The sequence below is a fragment of the Oenanthe melanoleuca genome, chromosome 4, assembly GCF_029582105.1.
Source record: "Oenanthe melanoleuca isolate GR-GAL-2019-014 chromosome 4, OMel1.0, whole genome shotgun sequence".
Classification (NCBI taxonomy): Eukaryota; Metazoa; Chordata; class Aves; order Passeriformes; family Muscicapidae; genus Oenanthe; species Oenanthe melanoleuca.
The window spans coordinates 53,624,609-53,641,321 of NC_079337.1; the positions used below are offsets into that span (position 1 = coordinate 53,624,609).

General features: G+C 37.3%; 1 protein-coding gene across 5 annotated transcripts in view; it reads right to left on the minus strand.

Annotated features, from left to right (window-relative positions):
• The window catches only part of SLIT2 (slit guidance ligand 2), a 247,077-nt gene that overhangs the window by 47,923 nt on the left and 182,441 nt on the right, over positions 1-16,713 (minus strand). For all 5 annotated transcript variants that reach the window (XM_056490469.1, XM_056490467.1, XM_056490466.1 and 2 more), the window contains exons 15-20: positions 14,471-14,621; positions 11,141-11,215; positions 6,614-6,757; positions 5,310-5,453; positions 4,005-4,171; positions 3,101-3,233 (exon numbers count right to left, since the gene is read on the minus strand). In XM_056490469.1, coding sequence (XP_056346444.1) covers positions 3,101-3,233; positions 4,005-4,171; positions 5,310-5,453; positions 6,614-6,757; positions 11,141-11,215; positions 14,471-14,621 — 814 coding nt within the window. The remainder of the gene's footprint in view (positions 1-3,100; positions 3,234-4,004; positions 4,172-5,309; positions 5,454-6,613; positions 6,758-11,140; positions 11,216-14,470; positions 14,622-16,713) is intronic.

Below are 16,713 nucleotides of genomic sequence, written 5' to 3' on the forward strand. Positions count from 1 at the left end.
TTTTGAAAAATATGCTAAGTTGCATGCTTAGACACTAAAGCATCCAAAATTGTACACAAATGAATTTTCAGTCACAGGGTTCCATTTGCAATTCCAAAAGTATCTCTCTTTAGCTGCTTTATTTTACATTGCATTGGTGACCTTATATTGCCAAACTGTATTTATACTGGACTGTATTCAAGAAAGTAATTTTCTCTTTGAGGAAAAAAAACATAAATCACCAAACACAAAACCTAATGAAGCTATAGGTGTATATACCTGTGTGCTAATTTAAGGTCTTAATAATTTCAGTTTATCAATGGCTGAATACTTTTAGATGCTATTAAGCACCAAACTAATGGTAGACATCTCAGAATTTTCTATGTAATACCAAACCACAAAAGAGTAAAATTTTTTACTTATGAAATGCAGTTATGATGTTTTCTGGAAAAGCACTACATTAACCAGCCATTATGAAACATTATTAAATACTTGCCATATGTAACACAAACCGACATTTTTTTTCCTGTAAATAATTTCTTTTAATATTGTGACCTATCTGATCAAGAATCAAAACAAATAAATATCTCAATTTTTAAGTTCATATTTTCCCTTTCATAATGCATAAAATTTTGCTCATATAGCCTTATGGGTAGCTTATTCACTTAGTACCTTGAAACAATACATGAGGTAGCAAGCTCTTTTTTAATATCTATGTTACTATCCTCCTGCATATTCAAATAGTATCTTTCAAAATGCAATCTTAACAATTTTTCTTATAGAAAAAATGTTTCAATAGATTGATAAAATAGTCCAGATTTTATAAAACTGTGTGAAAAGGAAGACATTCTATTAAAAACAGTATTTTTGCATTATCACAAAATTATCATAATCATAGAGCATCCTGAGTTGGAAGTATTACAGAATCATTAGGATGACAAGGGACCCTCTGGAGATCATCCAGTCCAACACCCCAGCCAAGGCAGAGTCACCTAAAACAGGTGACACAGGAACTCATCCAGGTGGGTTTGGAATGTCTCCAGAGAGGGAGACTGTGACTTCTCTGGGCAACCTTTTCCAGTGCTCTGACACCCTCACTGTAAGGAAATTCTTCCTCATGTTGAGGTGCAGCTTCTTGTATTTTAGTTTATGGCCATTGCTCCTTGTCCTGGTGCTGGGAACCATGGAAAAGAGTCTGGCACCAACCTATTGACACCAGCCTTTGAGATTTTGTTTGGATGGATGGGATGCCCTCTCAGTCTTCTCCAGGCCCAGCTCCCACAGTCCCTCCTCATAGGAGAGATTCTGATCATCTTTTTTGCCTGCACTGGACCCTCTCCAGTAACTCCTTGTGTCTCTTGAACTGTGGAGACCAGAATTGCACACAGTACTCCAGAAGTGGCCTCACAAGGGTTGAACAGTGGAGGAGGATCACTTCCTTTGACCTGCTGGTTACACTTTTCCCAATGCACCCCAGGACAGAGTCCAACTCTTGGCCCTGCTCAGGAAAGCCCAAGAGTCACACTGAGAGCACTGTCCACACTTCTTCAGGCTTGGTGCCGTGACCACTGCCCTGGGGAGCCTCTCCAGTGTCTTACCACCCTCTGAGAAAAATCTTTCTTTGCCATAATTTTACCTCACACTGAAGTGAAAGTGACTGGTTCATAGTTACCAGGGTCAATCCTCTTGCCCTTCTCAAAAACTGGGACATTTCCCAGTTGACTGGAACCTCTCCAGATTACCAAAACCAGACAGAAATCATTGAGAGAGGCCTTGGAATAGCACCAGTCATCTCTTTGTGTTTTTATCAGACCCCACTGACTTAGAGAAAGGCAGCAGGAGCAGCAAATCTGTGCAAGTTTGGGGTTGGTTGGAGTCAATCATTCTCACAGTCATGGTCCTGCAGCTCTGGGCATTGGGACCTCAGAGCCCATCACTGGTGTTGAAGACTGAAGTGAAGAAAGCATTAAACATCTCTGCTTTGTCTATGTCCCTGTTTATGAGGTGCTCATACCCACGGAAACATGGACCAGTGTTATTTGTCAGCTGCCTTTTGTATTAAGATATTTTAAAAGCTCTTTCTATTGTCCCCAGCACTACTGGCCAGCTTCAGCTCTAATTGGGCCAGTTTTCTTCCTACAGTGACCAGCAGCACCTCTGTATTCCTCTCATGTCATCCAACCTTGTTTCCACTGGATGTACACTTTTCATTTTTGCCTTAGTTCCAGAAGATCCCTGCTTAGTCGAGCTGCCCTTCTGCCTCACCTGCTTGGCTTCTGACATTTTCAAATTGCTTTCTCTTTAGCTCTTAACAGGTGGTACTTAAAAAGTGACCAGCACTGATGCACCTTCCAAAGCATCTCCCATGGAGATCTTCCATTTCCCTGAGCAGCCTAAGTCTGCTCTCCTCATATCCAGAGCTGAAGTTTTGCTGGAGCTTTTCCTCCTGTCAACAGATTTTAAACTTGACTGCTTTATGACCATTGTGGCCAAGACAGACACCAGATGCCACTGTACTCACAGGACTCTCTTATTAAAATGCAACAAATCCAGGAGAGCAGCTTTCCTTTTTACCATAGAGCCATTGTACAGGTGTTTTTAGCTCCTTGACACAGATGAAGGCCATTGATTTGGAGGATTAAGGTGCTCGATTTAGAGGTATAAAAAACGTGTTCATTATGAAAACACATTCATATTATTCTTTTCTTTTTGCTTTTTTGTGTAATTGAAAAAGCATTCCCTTCTAATCAGTGACCAGAGATTAATCAGATTCACTGTTGCCCTTCATTTAACCCATTGTAACATGATATCCACACAGTTATAGAGTGATTCAGTGCTGGGGATATAAAATCTGAGAGTGATTACAACTTTATATTCATATATTTTTAAAGCTTTTCAGTAACAGTTCTTAAGACTGGTTTGGAACATACTAAGCATTGCTAATTCAAACTTAACCTCCAGTTTCTCAAGATAATGTGAAAGTCTTTAAAAAGCAGTGGATAAACAAATTTCAACTCATCTACTAAATTAAATTCTTCATTTTCTTTTCCCCTCAATCTTGACCTTGACAATAAAAATCTGACATTATTTTTCATAAAAGGGGAAAAAGTATGCCACTTACAGTTCAGTCACATCTTTAGGGATGCCTTTAGGCAAAGCTTTCAGACCTTTGTTGCTGCAGCGAACTACTGTGTCCAGACAAGTACATTCTGCAGGGCAGCGGGCCAGGGGAGAGCAGCTATTGTCATCATTTCCTGGTTAATAAAAACAAACAGATGTTAAGATTGCATATAAATTTCTCTTCAGTATTATCAATAATAGCCCACCTCGATTTTCTTCAAGCCAGTGTGATACTTCTGCATTATAATGTCTCAAGGTAGGGAAAAAATTAAATCAGCTATGTAAACCATCACTCCAAGAATTTCTATTTCAGGTGATGCTTTACTTAGTACAATGCTGTTTTACTAGGTAAGAATGCTATTCTATGGAAAAAAAATCATTAAAAAAAGAATATATTCTAAAATGAAAGACAATAAACTTCAAAAAGTAATAAAAACAATCTCTTTAAAAAAAAGATGCAGCCTTGAAAATTGACAAACTAATAATGCAGTAAATGGAAGTATGTGTGAGAGATGCAAGATAGCAGCATTTCTTTTAATTAGGAGTTAATGGAGCAACAAGCTATAACATGTCATGTTATTTGATAAAGTAACCTGAAAGGATGCTTGATTCAAGCATCAGTGTTTGAAAATATTCTCATCTGTACTATAACATTTGATCATTTTTAAAATAATATTTCTAAATTATTAATTACAGTACTGAAGACAGGCAAGAAAAATTTTTGAAGGCATATATACAAGAGCCCATGCTTGCTGATCATCCAAAAACAGTTGGAAAATTTTTAAAATTAGATAAAAAATGAGTATGAAGGCCTTTAAAGTGCAGTAATTTGGGATCTGTGGGAGTCATGAAGCTATCTATATGAAACCTGAAATTATAAAAGGTTCAAATACTAATTTCCTTACCATCATCACATGTAAAATCCTGAATTGCCACATCCTGGATAGGAATCTCTTTGAGGAAGTAGGGTTTTTGGCAGCGAGGGTTCCCCGTCACAATGCGTTTCTTCCTCAGCCAGTCTCCAAGCCATGCAAGGTGGCAATTGCAGTTGAAGGGATTGGCCAAGAGGTTTCTGGAACCACAGGAAAGTTTATCTCAGATGGCACCATCCTTGCATCCTAAGGATTCTATTTCTATTTCTATTTTCAAAACAGGATACCTTAAACACTGTTCTTCAAACAATACTGTGGGTAAACCAGAGGTGAAAGGTGTAATTTAGGCTCTGTGTGGTGAATCTTGATATAACTTGTTTAGAAATAATTTTAAACTGTCAAAGACCCGAATTCATGTCAAGCCACTCTGCACCAATAATGCAATAATTTCATATAGAGATGGATGCTTATTACTTTACATTATTAGCTTTAACCTGACAACAGGTATTCCATTAATTTATCATCTCAAGATTTCCATCTTTTATTTGCTCCAGAGAATAAGTTTCCTATCTGAAGTGACAGCTAAGCTGATTACATGCCAGTTACAAAAATGAATTTACTTCTAAAAGCCTCAGTACTTTTGGCATCTCCTTATTTCAGCACAAACATATTGACAATTCCATTATTTATAAACATGTCATCCTTAATATGCAAAATTAGTAACTGGGTGCAAAATGTCACTTTTCATGTAAAAGGGGGATTAAGTATTTTCCTGAAGTATGTTACCTACAACCAGCACTTCATGAAACCGAGTAGCAGCTTTGATTACTCTTTTCACTTCCCTTAAATTACATCACATTTAAATTTTAAAAAGATTGCTTCTTTTTATAGAAAATGAGACTGAAGCTTCCTTAGAAAACACATATGAATTAAAATTATCAGTAGGCCAACGAAATTTAAGCTAGTAATTGGGTGGCACAGGGCAGAAGAACAGACAACATGGTAATCTAACCAGCTGTGATTGTGTGCTGCCTACCCAAAATGTGGCTTTCTACCCTGGTTTTGATCAGTGGGCTTCCATGAGGGGAGGAAGCAGGATGTTTTTCCTGCCTTCTCAGAAACTTCTGTAAACCAGTCAAATGCTGTATCAAAGGGCACCATGAAAACATACCCTCCATGCGCCCAAGATGGTCCAGAAAACAGAATTCCTCAAAACTGCTATGAAATCCTTTTATTCCTGTACTAAGTGCTGTGAAATTAGGCACCAAACATGAGGGAACTGGCCCCCCAAAGGTGAGAGATTCAGCCGTGGCTACGGCCCAGCTGAAGGTGACTCACAGCGTGGAGAGCGAGTGCAGCGTGTCGAAGGCGCCGGGGGCCACCGTGGTGATCTGGTTGTCGTACAGCGAGAGCAGGCGGACAGAGCTCAGCCCTGTGAAGCTCTCATTTCCCACACAGCTCACCCTGTTGCTCCTCAGCATCCTGAGAAAGAAGGGTCAGCATTTTTTTTTTTTTCCCTTTTCTTTCAATACCAGAAGCAGTAATTATGAACTTTTAATTGATAAGAAATTAAACTGACTGAATTTCTTCAAATCAGAGAAACACAGCAGTCCTCTCTTCACGTTTCCAAGGTTGATGACTCCAGAACTGCTATTTATACAGAGCAGAGGCTTGTACCAGCTTTTCTCCTCTTGAGATCCCTTTCCCTTCATTTTTCTTAAGACAAATTCTAGAAACCAGTTCTACTGCATTCAGAAGCATTTCATTCAAAAGGAAACAGCATTCCTCTTCAACATGACTCTAAGACAGTATAAATTTCAGAATCCTAAGCTATTCTGAAATATTTCAAATTTCTATAAAACTTGAGAGCTTTGAAGTCTGTTGCTCTCCTCTCTGTCCACCAAAATATGGTAATTTTCCCCCATGCTCTTGTCTAGGACTTGCTGCTTTAAACAATTTTAGCAGCTTTAACTGCAAGGTTAGAAATTGTAGATGTGATTTATTTAAAACACATAATGTCTATGGACATCTGAAAGCCCAAAGACCATTTAGTCTTGGCTCTGGTCTGCAGATCTGAAGGACAGGCTCTCTGAAGAAGGCCAAGATGCTGTAGATTGTACAAACATCTTTTTTGAGTGGAAAGAACTAAACTGTTTCACAGAAAGAATGAAATTAGTTCAAGCTATAGTGCTTTTAATCTTGCCTTCACTGTTGAAATGACAAAAAAATTACTTAGGAAAGAATAATTTCCCACATTTCAATACACACCAGAATAATTTCTTCCTCCAGCAAAATTCCCAGTAATGGTTGAGCTGAAATGAATCAGACTCCATTACATAAAATGTGTAATTCCCGTGCACAATTGTTACTTTGATGATTATTCCCATTTCCTTTTCTGAATTTGGATGTTGACCCATTCTCAACTGCTTCATTTCTTTAGAGGACTCATTATACCCATAATTAAAAACTAATAAATTAATATAATGCACAGCCTCTAGTAAAATAGAAATAAAACCTAAAATATGCTTGAATAATCCATAGCTAATTCTCCAAAATAATTTTCTTTTAGGACAGACATAATATTATTCTCATAAATACCTGTGAGAGAAGTAGAAGAAAAACACCCAAATAAATATACTTACAGTGTTTTGAGACTTTCTAGTCCTTTGAACATTTTGTGTTGAACACTTTCCAAACGGTTGCTTGTGAGCAATAGTTCATTCACACCAGAGGCTCCATCAAATGCTCCTTCTTCTATATCTGTAATCTTGTTATTGCTCAGGTTTCTATTACACATTAACAGAAACAGGTAAGAATGGAGGAGATTTTCTTTTATAAATGTCCTAAATTAACTGTTAAATGCTACAGACTGAATAAAGTCAAGAAAGACTTAGAATCTTAGTTTTCCACTAAACTTGGAAAAGACCTCCAAAATCATCAAATGCAATCTTGATACAATAGCCAAGTTGTTGTGTAAAAGCACAAAATACAAATACATCACTGAAACTTAAATCCAGTAAAAAAAAATTCAATGCTCTTCTAATTAAAAAAGCAAAGGTCTTTATAGTAATCTTTGGAAAATGGTTTTTAAATAATGGCAATTTCCCAATCTATGCTCTGCCACACAAGAACATATTTTCCTGATTTTGAACCTTATCAGTAATATATTTTTTCAGGTCTCCAGCCTTTGCAGCATTTTTAGATGAATTAATAACAAAATTATACTGTATGAGTATAGCACAACTAACCTCTCTGATTTATTTTCTCTTGATAGGCAAATATAAGAAAACAGTATAAACAGCAACATATGTAAAGGAAATGTGTGAATATAAACAGTACATGAAATGTTAATAATTTATGACATTAGTTAGAGAGGAGGATTTAAAAGCAAGATAATTAATGTATCTGCAATTTGCCTGCAAAGTGGAAAAAATGTGGGGAAAATTACCTAAAATATTGCCAAAATACTTAGTGTTTACACTTTTAGTTGAAATATGTAAGTTGTATCCCAAATGGGTAGAGTCTGTACAATATTGACACAAATGCAAGCATATGCAATAGCACACATTTTCTTAAATACTTTTCATATTAGTGTCCTTTTGTTTGTTTCATATCATTATTTAAACATATTACAAAAGTACATAGCTAAACATTAAACACTGTCATAATACACCAGTGATTTTTAAAAAGGTCTTAAAAACTCTGAGACAAAGGGAATGGAAGTAAAGCTAAAGGCTGTTTGATGGAATTCATGGTGTTGGGATGAAAATCAAACATTATTTGATGCAATTTCTAGAATGGTGTTCAAATCATTCAAAACAAGATAATATTTGTTACAAAAAAAACCAGGATATTGTGCCTTAATCTTCAGTGCTGACTACCCTCTCTAGCCTAGCTGAAATGTAACCACACCTTGCCTGTAATGAAGGATACAATCAAGTCATCACTTAGGTTGGATAGGACCTTTAATACCATCAGATTCAAGCATCTAATCCAGTACTGCAAAGTCCATAACAAATGTGCTTCCCCAAGTGTTTTAAATTTCTCCAGGGATGGCAAGACCACCACTTCTGTGGGTGACCTGTTCCAATCCTTGAGTGCCCTTTCCATTGGAGAAACCAAACTAAACCTCCTCTGCTGCAATTTGGTATCATTTCCTCTCATCTTGTCACCTGTGAAAAAGGACAGCCCCCAGCTCAACAGAACCTTTCAGATAGGTGTAAACAGTGATATGGAAGTTCAGCAGGGACCTTTTCTCCAGGCTGAACAACCATTTGCTTAGCTGCTCCTCATCACACTTGGGCTCCATACCCTCCTGCAGCTTTGTTATCCTTCTCTGGACTCTTTCCAGCACCTCATTGTGTTTTTGGTAGAGAGGAATCCAAAACTGAACAAACTATTCAAGTTGTGGCCTCACCATGACAAGCACAGAGGGACAATCCCTGCTCTGGTCCCACTGGCCACACCATTGCTGATACAGGTGCCACTGGCCCTCTTGGCCACCTGGCTCATGTTCACCTGTAACCAGCATCCCCAGGTCCTTTTCTGCCAGGAGCTTTCCAGCCACTCTGCCCCAAGTCTGAGCTCTGCATGGGGATGCTGTGACAGTGCAGGACCTGGCACTTGGACCTGCTGAATCTCATGCCCTTGGCTTTGGCCCATCTACCCTGCAGAGCCTTCCTAACCCTCAGATCATCACTCCCACCCAACATGGTGTCACTTGCAAACTTGTGGAGAGTTAATTTAATCTTCTCATCCAGATCATCAATACATGTATTAAACACAGCTGATCCTGAACCCTAGGGAACACCACTTGTGACTGTCTGCCCACTGGATTTAACTTCATTCAGCACCCTCTGGGCCCAGCCATCCAGCCATTCTTCTAGCCAGTGATGTATGTGTCTGACCAAGCCATGAACAGCCACTTTATCCAGGAGAGTGATGTGGGAAATGGTGTAAAAAGCTTAACTAAAGTCTAAGTAGACACCATCCACAATCACAGCTTTCATTTAGTTTCACAGTGGAGCTGTTCAGTCTGCATAGTGCTGTGGAAGACTGGAAGAAAGAAACTCATTATTTCTAGTATCAGACAGCTTGTCCATGTCAAGCCCTCAGTTTCCTAAAACCTTTTTTTGTTCTTGCTGTAACATGGATACTACTTCACCCATTTCACACAGATATTTAAAGATTAATGTTGCATAGCTAATCAATGTTGCAGTACATACACATGCTTTATTACTGATGAAGCATCAAATCAATGAAACATTTAAACCTCAATTTTTCAATGTCATCTGTGCAAAAAGATCTTTGCACCTATTTTGAACCTCCAGAAGAAATATGAGCTTCACAGAAATATAGAATTCACTCATATTGGTGTTTCTGCAACATCAGTACTTCACTTCTTTCCAGTGATGCTTAAGCAGTCACTGTATTATTCTCTCAATGGAAGAATGTTGTAATAACTGATAACTATATTCAGAAGTTATGGAACAGTATTTTTAAAATAGTTAACTCTTAATTTATGTTTTTTTTTTATTTTTTTCCCTTTTCAATTAATCAGATTTTAAAGGCTTTGGAAGGTCTAACAGACAGCTACACCGAGACTGATAAATATTCATCCTTCTTTTTCCATTTGTCTTGAACATCTCATCAATTTAAAAGAAATATTGTTAAATATGAAGATCTGATGTATGTATAAATCTGTGTGTGTGCATGTATGACACATCAAGCATTCTTTTTATTTCACAGAATCCTGCAATCATAGAATGTCTTTGGTTGGAAAAGACCTTAAATATTATCAAAGTCCTGTCCCTCTGCTGTAGGCAGGGACAACTTTCACTGTATACTGATGAGGACATTAAATACAGACCCGAAAAGGATACCATTTGTCATTGATGTCTGGGGACTCTGAGCCACTGACCATTACCCTCTGGATGCTGCTGCCCAAACAATTTCTTATCCATCTAGGTCCACCCATCAAATCCATTTCCCCTTAGTTTAGATAGAAGGATGCTGGGGGGGCCTGTCAAAGGCTTTACAGAAGTCCTGATAAATAACACCTACAGCCCTTCCCTTGACCACTGATGGTTCATCCTGATACTTGATATTTCCAAAGTACACTGCAGCTATAAAAAGTGCTAATCTGAGATTCTTGAAGATTGAATAAAACAAGATATCTACTGTACAGCACCAGAAAGATCATTCTTATGCCAAACATCCCATATTCTTTTTTTCTAAGTATTGCAGCCCAATTGGAAGTCATAAGGCCGACTCAAATGGACAAGTAAAAGACAAGTTCATTTTACATTGCTGGGGTTTTAATAATATTTTAATGTAAAAAAATCAGTAATAACTATTTAACTGATTGTGATCACGCCAGCAAGGCGTGTTTAAGGGTAACAATAGTTGCAGCAATACTCTTGCTCCCTTAAGGTTTCAATCACTAATATTGATCTCTTACAAATGGTGGTTACTTGGTGACTACTAATCTATTTTCACTTGCATTTTTCTTCACTTACTATTTATGTTTGGATTTAATCCTAAAAGTGACTGAGTCACAAAGTCTAACTAAACCATCTACACTCAAATATGTCTTTTACATAAGCTAAAGAAAAACTTTTCATAGTCTTATTTTTATCAACAATTGCACTTGGTAAGATTATAAACTACTCTTAGAACATTAGCTGTTAACATGGACTTTCATGGATGACCTATCAAACCACTTTTTCTCAGCCATTTAAATTTTGATATCCCCCTCACCTAATGACCATTTAATGAAGCACAGAATCAACGGCATGTCCTTAATGTGCTGAAAGAGGCAAGATTGTCTGGTTAGAGAGTAATACAGGAAGTTACAAAAGATTACTGGAATCTTTTCTAAGCAGCTTATCCTGAGAGCTCCCTGCTGTGGCTGCACAACAGAGCAGCTGGCTGGATGCTGCTGCAAAGGTGCTGGAGCTTTGCACCCTGAGAAGTGGCTGCTGGCAGTGCCAAGCCCCATGCAGGAGAGCTGCCAACTCTGACCTACCTCAGGGATTAATTTAAACCCATTCTTGATTTTTGATTGGAATAAACTGAATCTTTTGTAGATTAGAATAAGAAAGGTGGAGAGACACAGCAAGGAGCTAATCTACTATCTGAATAGACAAGGTCATGGAAGTTGCACTTACATTTTACGCAGCTGAGGAAGTTTCTTAAAGATTCCAGTAGCTTCCAGGACTGAAAATTCGTTGTTATTTAGTCGCCTAAAAGAAATTACATCCATTTCAGAAAAACATTATTCAGGGATTGATACAGAATGTTCCATATTAAGTGAATTTTCAGTCTGGTTTCCCTGAACATCTGATATTTAACTGGTAGCTGAAGAACAATTCCTTATATAGTGACATTTCTAATTTTGATAATTCCTGTAAATGAACATTCTCATTCCTGTGAATGAACATTCTCATCAGTTAAACATAGGCATACATAAGACATTTTCAAAACCTGATCACATAATTTTATACAGCTCAAACTGAAAAATTTTAACTTTTCAGTTAATAAACATCGTAAGATTATGTTTTTAATTTTTCAAACAAAAATGTAACTAAGGGAGGATTCCATGGCAACTTATAAATAAAAGTCTTTATGAAGGACATATAAACCACTGAAGATTAGTCTTCTGTTCTTTAAAGGATATCAGGTGGAGTCTGCCAGACATCTGGAGGTAGTCACAGAACACTATTTACAAGAATGAAATAATTACTCTTCTTTTGAATAGGGAATGAAACCCATTGCATAGGTCTTCCCATTAATTTAAAATCACTTCCCTCACCATGATTTATCTCCACACCACTACAGCTGGCACACATACATTGCTTAAGGCAGCATTAAATGCTGACTTTTAACACTGGAAGAAGGCAAGAAGGTATGCAACAGCAACAAATACTAGCTGGGCACTTCTCTCTCTATCAAGGCTTCCTGTACAGCATACCTTTAACAGCAGCTAGGTTAGGGGAACATCTATATTTCAAAAAATACCTACATTGACCCAGTACTCCCTATTTCTTCTCTTGGAAAGAAAATGGAAATTATGAGCCTTAGATCCTTTATATGCTCTAATGGAGCCATATTATTAAGGAAGGGAGTCTGTTCAGCATTTCTTTAGGAATTTTAAATAGGAAGGAGAAGATATGACTAACAAGATCACTGTGAAATGAAATTCAGCAGAATTCCAAGCCCAGAACACTTTTCAGAATTGCCTTATTGCAAGACAAGTTTTAAAAAAACCCTAGAAAATTAAAGAAAGCTCTCATTCATCCTTCTCTCCTGTTCATTCTCATTGCCAGCCAGAAGGGAAATAAAGTTGTAAATCTGAAGGTATGGTTGTTCAACATTTTCAACATGGAACCAAACAGAAAGAAGATGAAAGTTTTTTGGATATACACAAAATAATTGTGCATCACACTAAACTGCAAGGAATCTGAATTTCAGAAGATGACATCATCTCTAAAAATCAGCTGAAAAACTTAATATGATTTTTAGTGGGACCATATAAAATATTCTTGCACATTGTCAATTAACAAAGTTACTTTTTCAGTCTAAACACAATTTTCTTTACCCTATCAACAACAGAATCACTGACCATTCTATAAATGCTGACATCTTCAAAAACTTTTCAAGTGCTATACCATCTAGAATGACTTGATAATAAAAACAACTGATTTTAATACCTACTTGCTCTACTGCAAACATTTCTAACCACCCTGAAAAAGTAAGCAATTCAATCTTTGCAACAATCTTTTACCTATTAAAAGCAATTTACTTTGTCTCAAAGACTGTCTCAATTTTTATTTCTCGCATTGTAATTTTCAGATTTGTAATAAGAACATGTTGTGGTTTAAACCCAGCAAGACACCACATTCAACACAGCCACTTGCTCTCCCCTCCACCATCAGGACCAGGGAGACAACCAGAAGAGTAAAAGCTGGAAAACTCATGGGTAGAGATAAAGACAGTTTAATAGGGAAATAAAAAACTATGCGCATAAGCAAAGAAAACAAGAAATTAATTCACTGCCTTCCACGGGCAGGCAGGTGTTCAGCCACCCCCAGGAGAGCAGGGCTCCTTCAATTATAACAGTGTCTTGAGAAGACCAGTGCCATCATTCCAAATGCCCCACTCTTCCTCCTTCTTCCCCCACTTTATACACTGAGCATGATCTCATATGGTCTGGAATATCTCTTGGGTCACCTGCCCTGGCTGTGTCTCCTCCCAGCTTCCCATGCACCCCATCCTTGACAGCAGGGAAGTACAAAAAGCAGAAAAGACCTTGGCTCTGTGTAAGCCCTGTTCAGCAAGAACAAAAACATCTCTATATTATCAACCCTCTGTTCAGCACAATTCCAAATCATAAGCCTATACTATCCACTGTGAAGGAAATTAACTCTACCCCAGCCAAAACCAGCACAGAAAATTACTAAGTTCAACTCCTTCTCCCAGCTTAGGGACAGAAAAAAGTCTGTATGTTTTAAAAATATTTCAGTTTTAAATCCCTTTTCCTGTCCAGACATTCAAATACTTAACAACAGTCTCATATTTCACATCTGATTGCCACAGTGTTGTTTTGATGGCAGCTGTGGGCTGCTCTTCTAAGAGGTGTGCCACCCTGTTGCCCATCTCACCCCTGCAGGTGACAACTTGATCACAATAATCTTGTCTCCACATCTCTATACTGCTTTACTATGTCAAATCAAAGCCCCGTTTTTTTTTTGTCCCTCAACATTTTGCCTTGTTCTTTCAACTGAATCTCCCAGGAAAACCAGATATTTCCTTCCACCTTTACTCTGCAATGACAGCCACTTTTATCTACCTTTCTGCAATTCCTTTTTATACATTCTTTGCACGTGGAGAAACCTGGTAAAGCTGTCTTAATTTTATCTTTCATTCCATCCTTGAAGATTACTTCAGTTTTAAAGCCCACAAATCATTCCCATATGGCACTTATTAAGCAAGTAATAATCTCTGAGTTAGTCTCTCCCCATCTCTATTCATTATATTATCTCATTTTCTTAGTTCTGTCCTGTTTGTCTGCTTTATCTTCCTCTGGTCTCCTGCCCAACAAATGTGATGTATGCTTTGCATAAAAATAATAATCTCTGTTTAAACATCTAGGTAGCACTTTTTAAGACAGACCTCTGTGGTTACTGCATGCCCTATTTTCGCCTGCAGTTAAAAGTTGAAAGCAAAATAAACCCCACTACCTTTCAAAAAAATCCAAGTGGATTGCTCAGGTCCTGAAGAGCTAGAAACATAGAAGAGTTATCTTATTTCTTTATCATGGGTTTTTAAGACTACATGTTATTGAAATAATGCATAAATGATTTTTATGAATATTTAGTCCTTTGAAGTGCACCACAGAAGTTACTTTCAATTTCTGCTGTTCTGCTGTGGTTTTATATTTAAAAATTTTAGTTTGTTTCTCCATAAGTAAATAATCCTTTATTATGGGTTCAACTTACAACTCTGCTGTGTACTGGGGAATGTGATCAGGAATTTTGTTGAGTTTCTGATTGGAGCAGTCCACTGTGGTCCCTTCACAGCGACATTTCTCAGGGCAAGCCAAATCTGCAAAGCAGTCTCCACTTAATTTGGATCTGTAATCTTCAGTGCCTGTAGAAGATTCAAGTCAAAACACAGATACTATGTCAATGAAGTGTAAGATTTGCTTCTTGTGAGAGGGTTGAAAAGACATCTGCAATGCAGATAACGGGTGGGCAACTTGGGAAATGTATGATAAACTTTGTGATACTGAACAGACACAAGGGCTTCAAGAGAGGGTTAAATATAGGGACTTAAGATATGCTGGAAAAAGAAACTGAGACCAACTTCACATAGCAGGATAACATTAACTTGAGCTTTTCACAGCTGTACTTTCTGCTGATTATGCTGTCAGCCAATCTAGCCTTGTTTATAGCTAATCACACAAATGCCACTATTTGTTTTAGAATTTGTTTTCTTTCTCTGTATCAAGAACAAATAGATCCTGAATGCCACCTTTTCTCTTTCTCTGGTTACAAATTTGTATTGTTCACTGGACTTCATTAACCTCTGGGTTTTTTTATAGTCCCGATACTCCACATCATCTCAACAAATAAGTTGAAAGCCCTGTTTTCAGCTTTAATTTTAAAAATGTGTGATCCTGACTTAAGCCTCAGCAGCTTGCCATGCTGTAGAAAGCTGCGTGACGTTCCATGGTGCTTGACAGAACCATGTTTTACTCATACCTCACAACCACATGGTTAGATCAAGCACAACAGAAAATCTCGCTACATTATCAAAACTGCATCCATTAGGCCAAGGATAAGAGCAAGGGAAAAGAGGAAGGAGTAGGTATAAATTACAGAAGCATTTGAAGTTTAATACTTGCTTACATGACATGGCATTCTTATTACTGAATGTCCAGTGCCACAGTAACAGTATCACTGTCACAGATTAAATAAAAATACAATATATATTAAAAAAAAAAGGAAAAAAAGGGGAAAAAAAAAAAAAGAACCACATTGAAAGTTTCCTCCACCATTTCCCAGTGTCAGTCAAAGAAAACATCCTAAACATATCAGGAAAAAACATCCAGTAAGGAACTGAGGGTGGGTGACAAAGAAAACAAAGAGAAGCCGAAAGGACCTGTGGGTTCTTCTTGGACAAAGGTGAAAAGACTGAGACTAGCAGAAGGTGCATCAGGGCTGGGAGGTACACTGTGATTTAGTTCAGACACTGAACTTTACTTACAGCCAAAATGGTGAACTCCTGAAAAAGTAAAGATAGCCAAGAAGGAAAGAAAGACAGAGTAATGCCAATTAAGACAAAACCATGAACTAAGCTCTCACGTTCTCTACTTAACTTTCATTTGATTAGAAGATGGTGCTAGGGCCATTGTGTTCAGCAGAAAGAAAGAATAATTCATTTTGAGTGGCATTTAAAATTGAAGATAAAACTGGGGTATATTACAGATTTCATATAGGATGATGATCATGCCTCCCATGAATTATTCTTCACTATTTTGAATGCGTACTTTAAAAGCTGCTCCCTGAACACATAGAGGAGTTACAAAATATTCTGAGTTGGAAAAGACCCACAAGGATCATCGAGTGAAATGTACATGCTATGCCACTTAAATCCTTAAAAAGCCAAATATAGGAGAAACAGATTGCTCAGTGGAGGGGGAAAAACTCAACAGTCATCACATACTATGTTATCTACCACCTGTAAATGTTTTACTAATCCATATAACGAAACTACTATAGAGTACTTCTGTGAGGTAGCAGATAAATGATATTTTTTCAAATAAATTATTTAATACTTGCAAACCTTTAATCTTCCAAATTACTATAATGAAATTTTACTAAGACTTCATCATATCTGTGGAGCTACACCTCCAAATGACATTTTTAAAACAAATGCTAAAAATATTTAGGTGTTTAAAAAAATACTAAGATTATTTTATAGTATCCACTTAAGTATAAAGAAGTGTTTTTAGCACTTTTTAATAACCAATAAACAAGTCTACAAATATGTTGGGTTTTTTTTTCTCTCCTGCACCCAGAGTACATCACTTTTGGCAGTTTAAATAATTAAATATTCAGGGACAATGCCTTCAACAACTAAAATACTTTTAGGTAGTATCTCCCTGATAATCTGATAGGAAGAGAAAGCAACAGAAGCTGTATTTTAAGAAGTATGTATATAGCTAATTTTTAAAAAT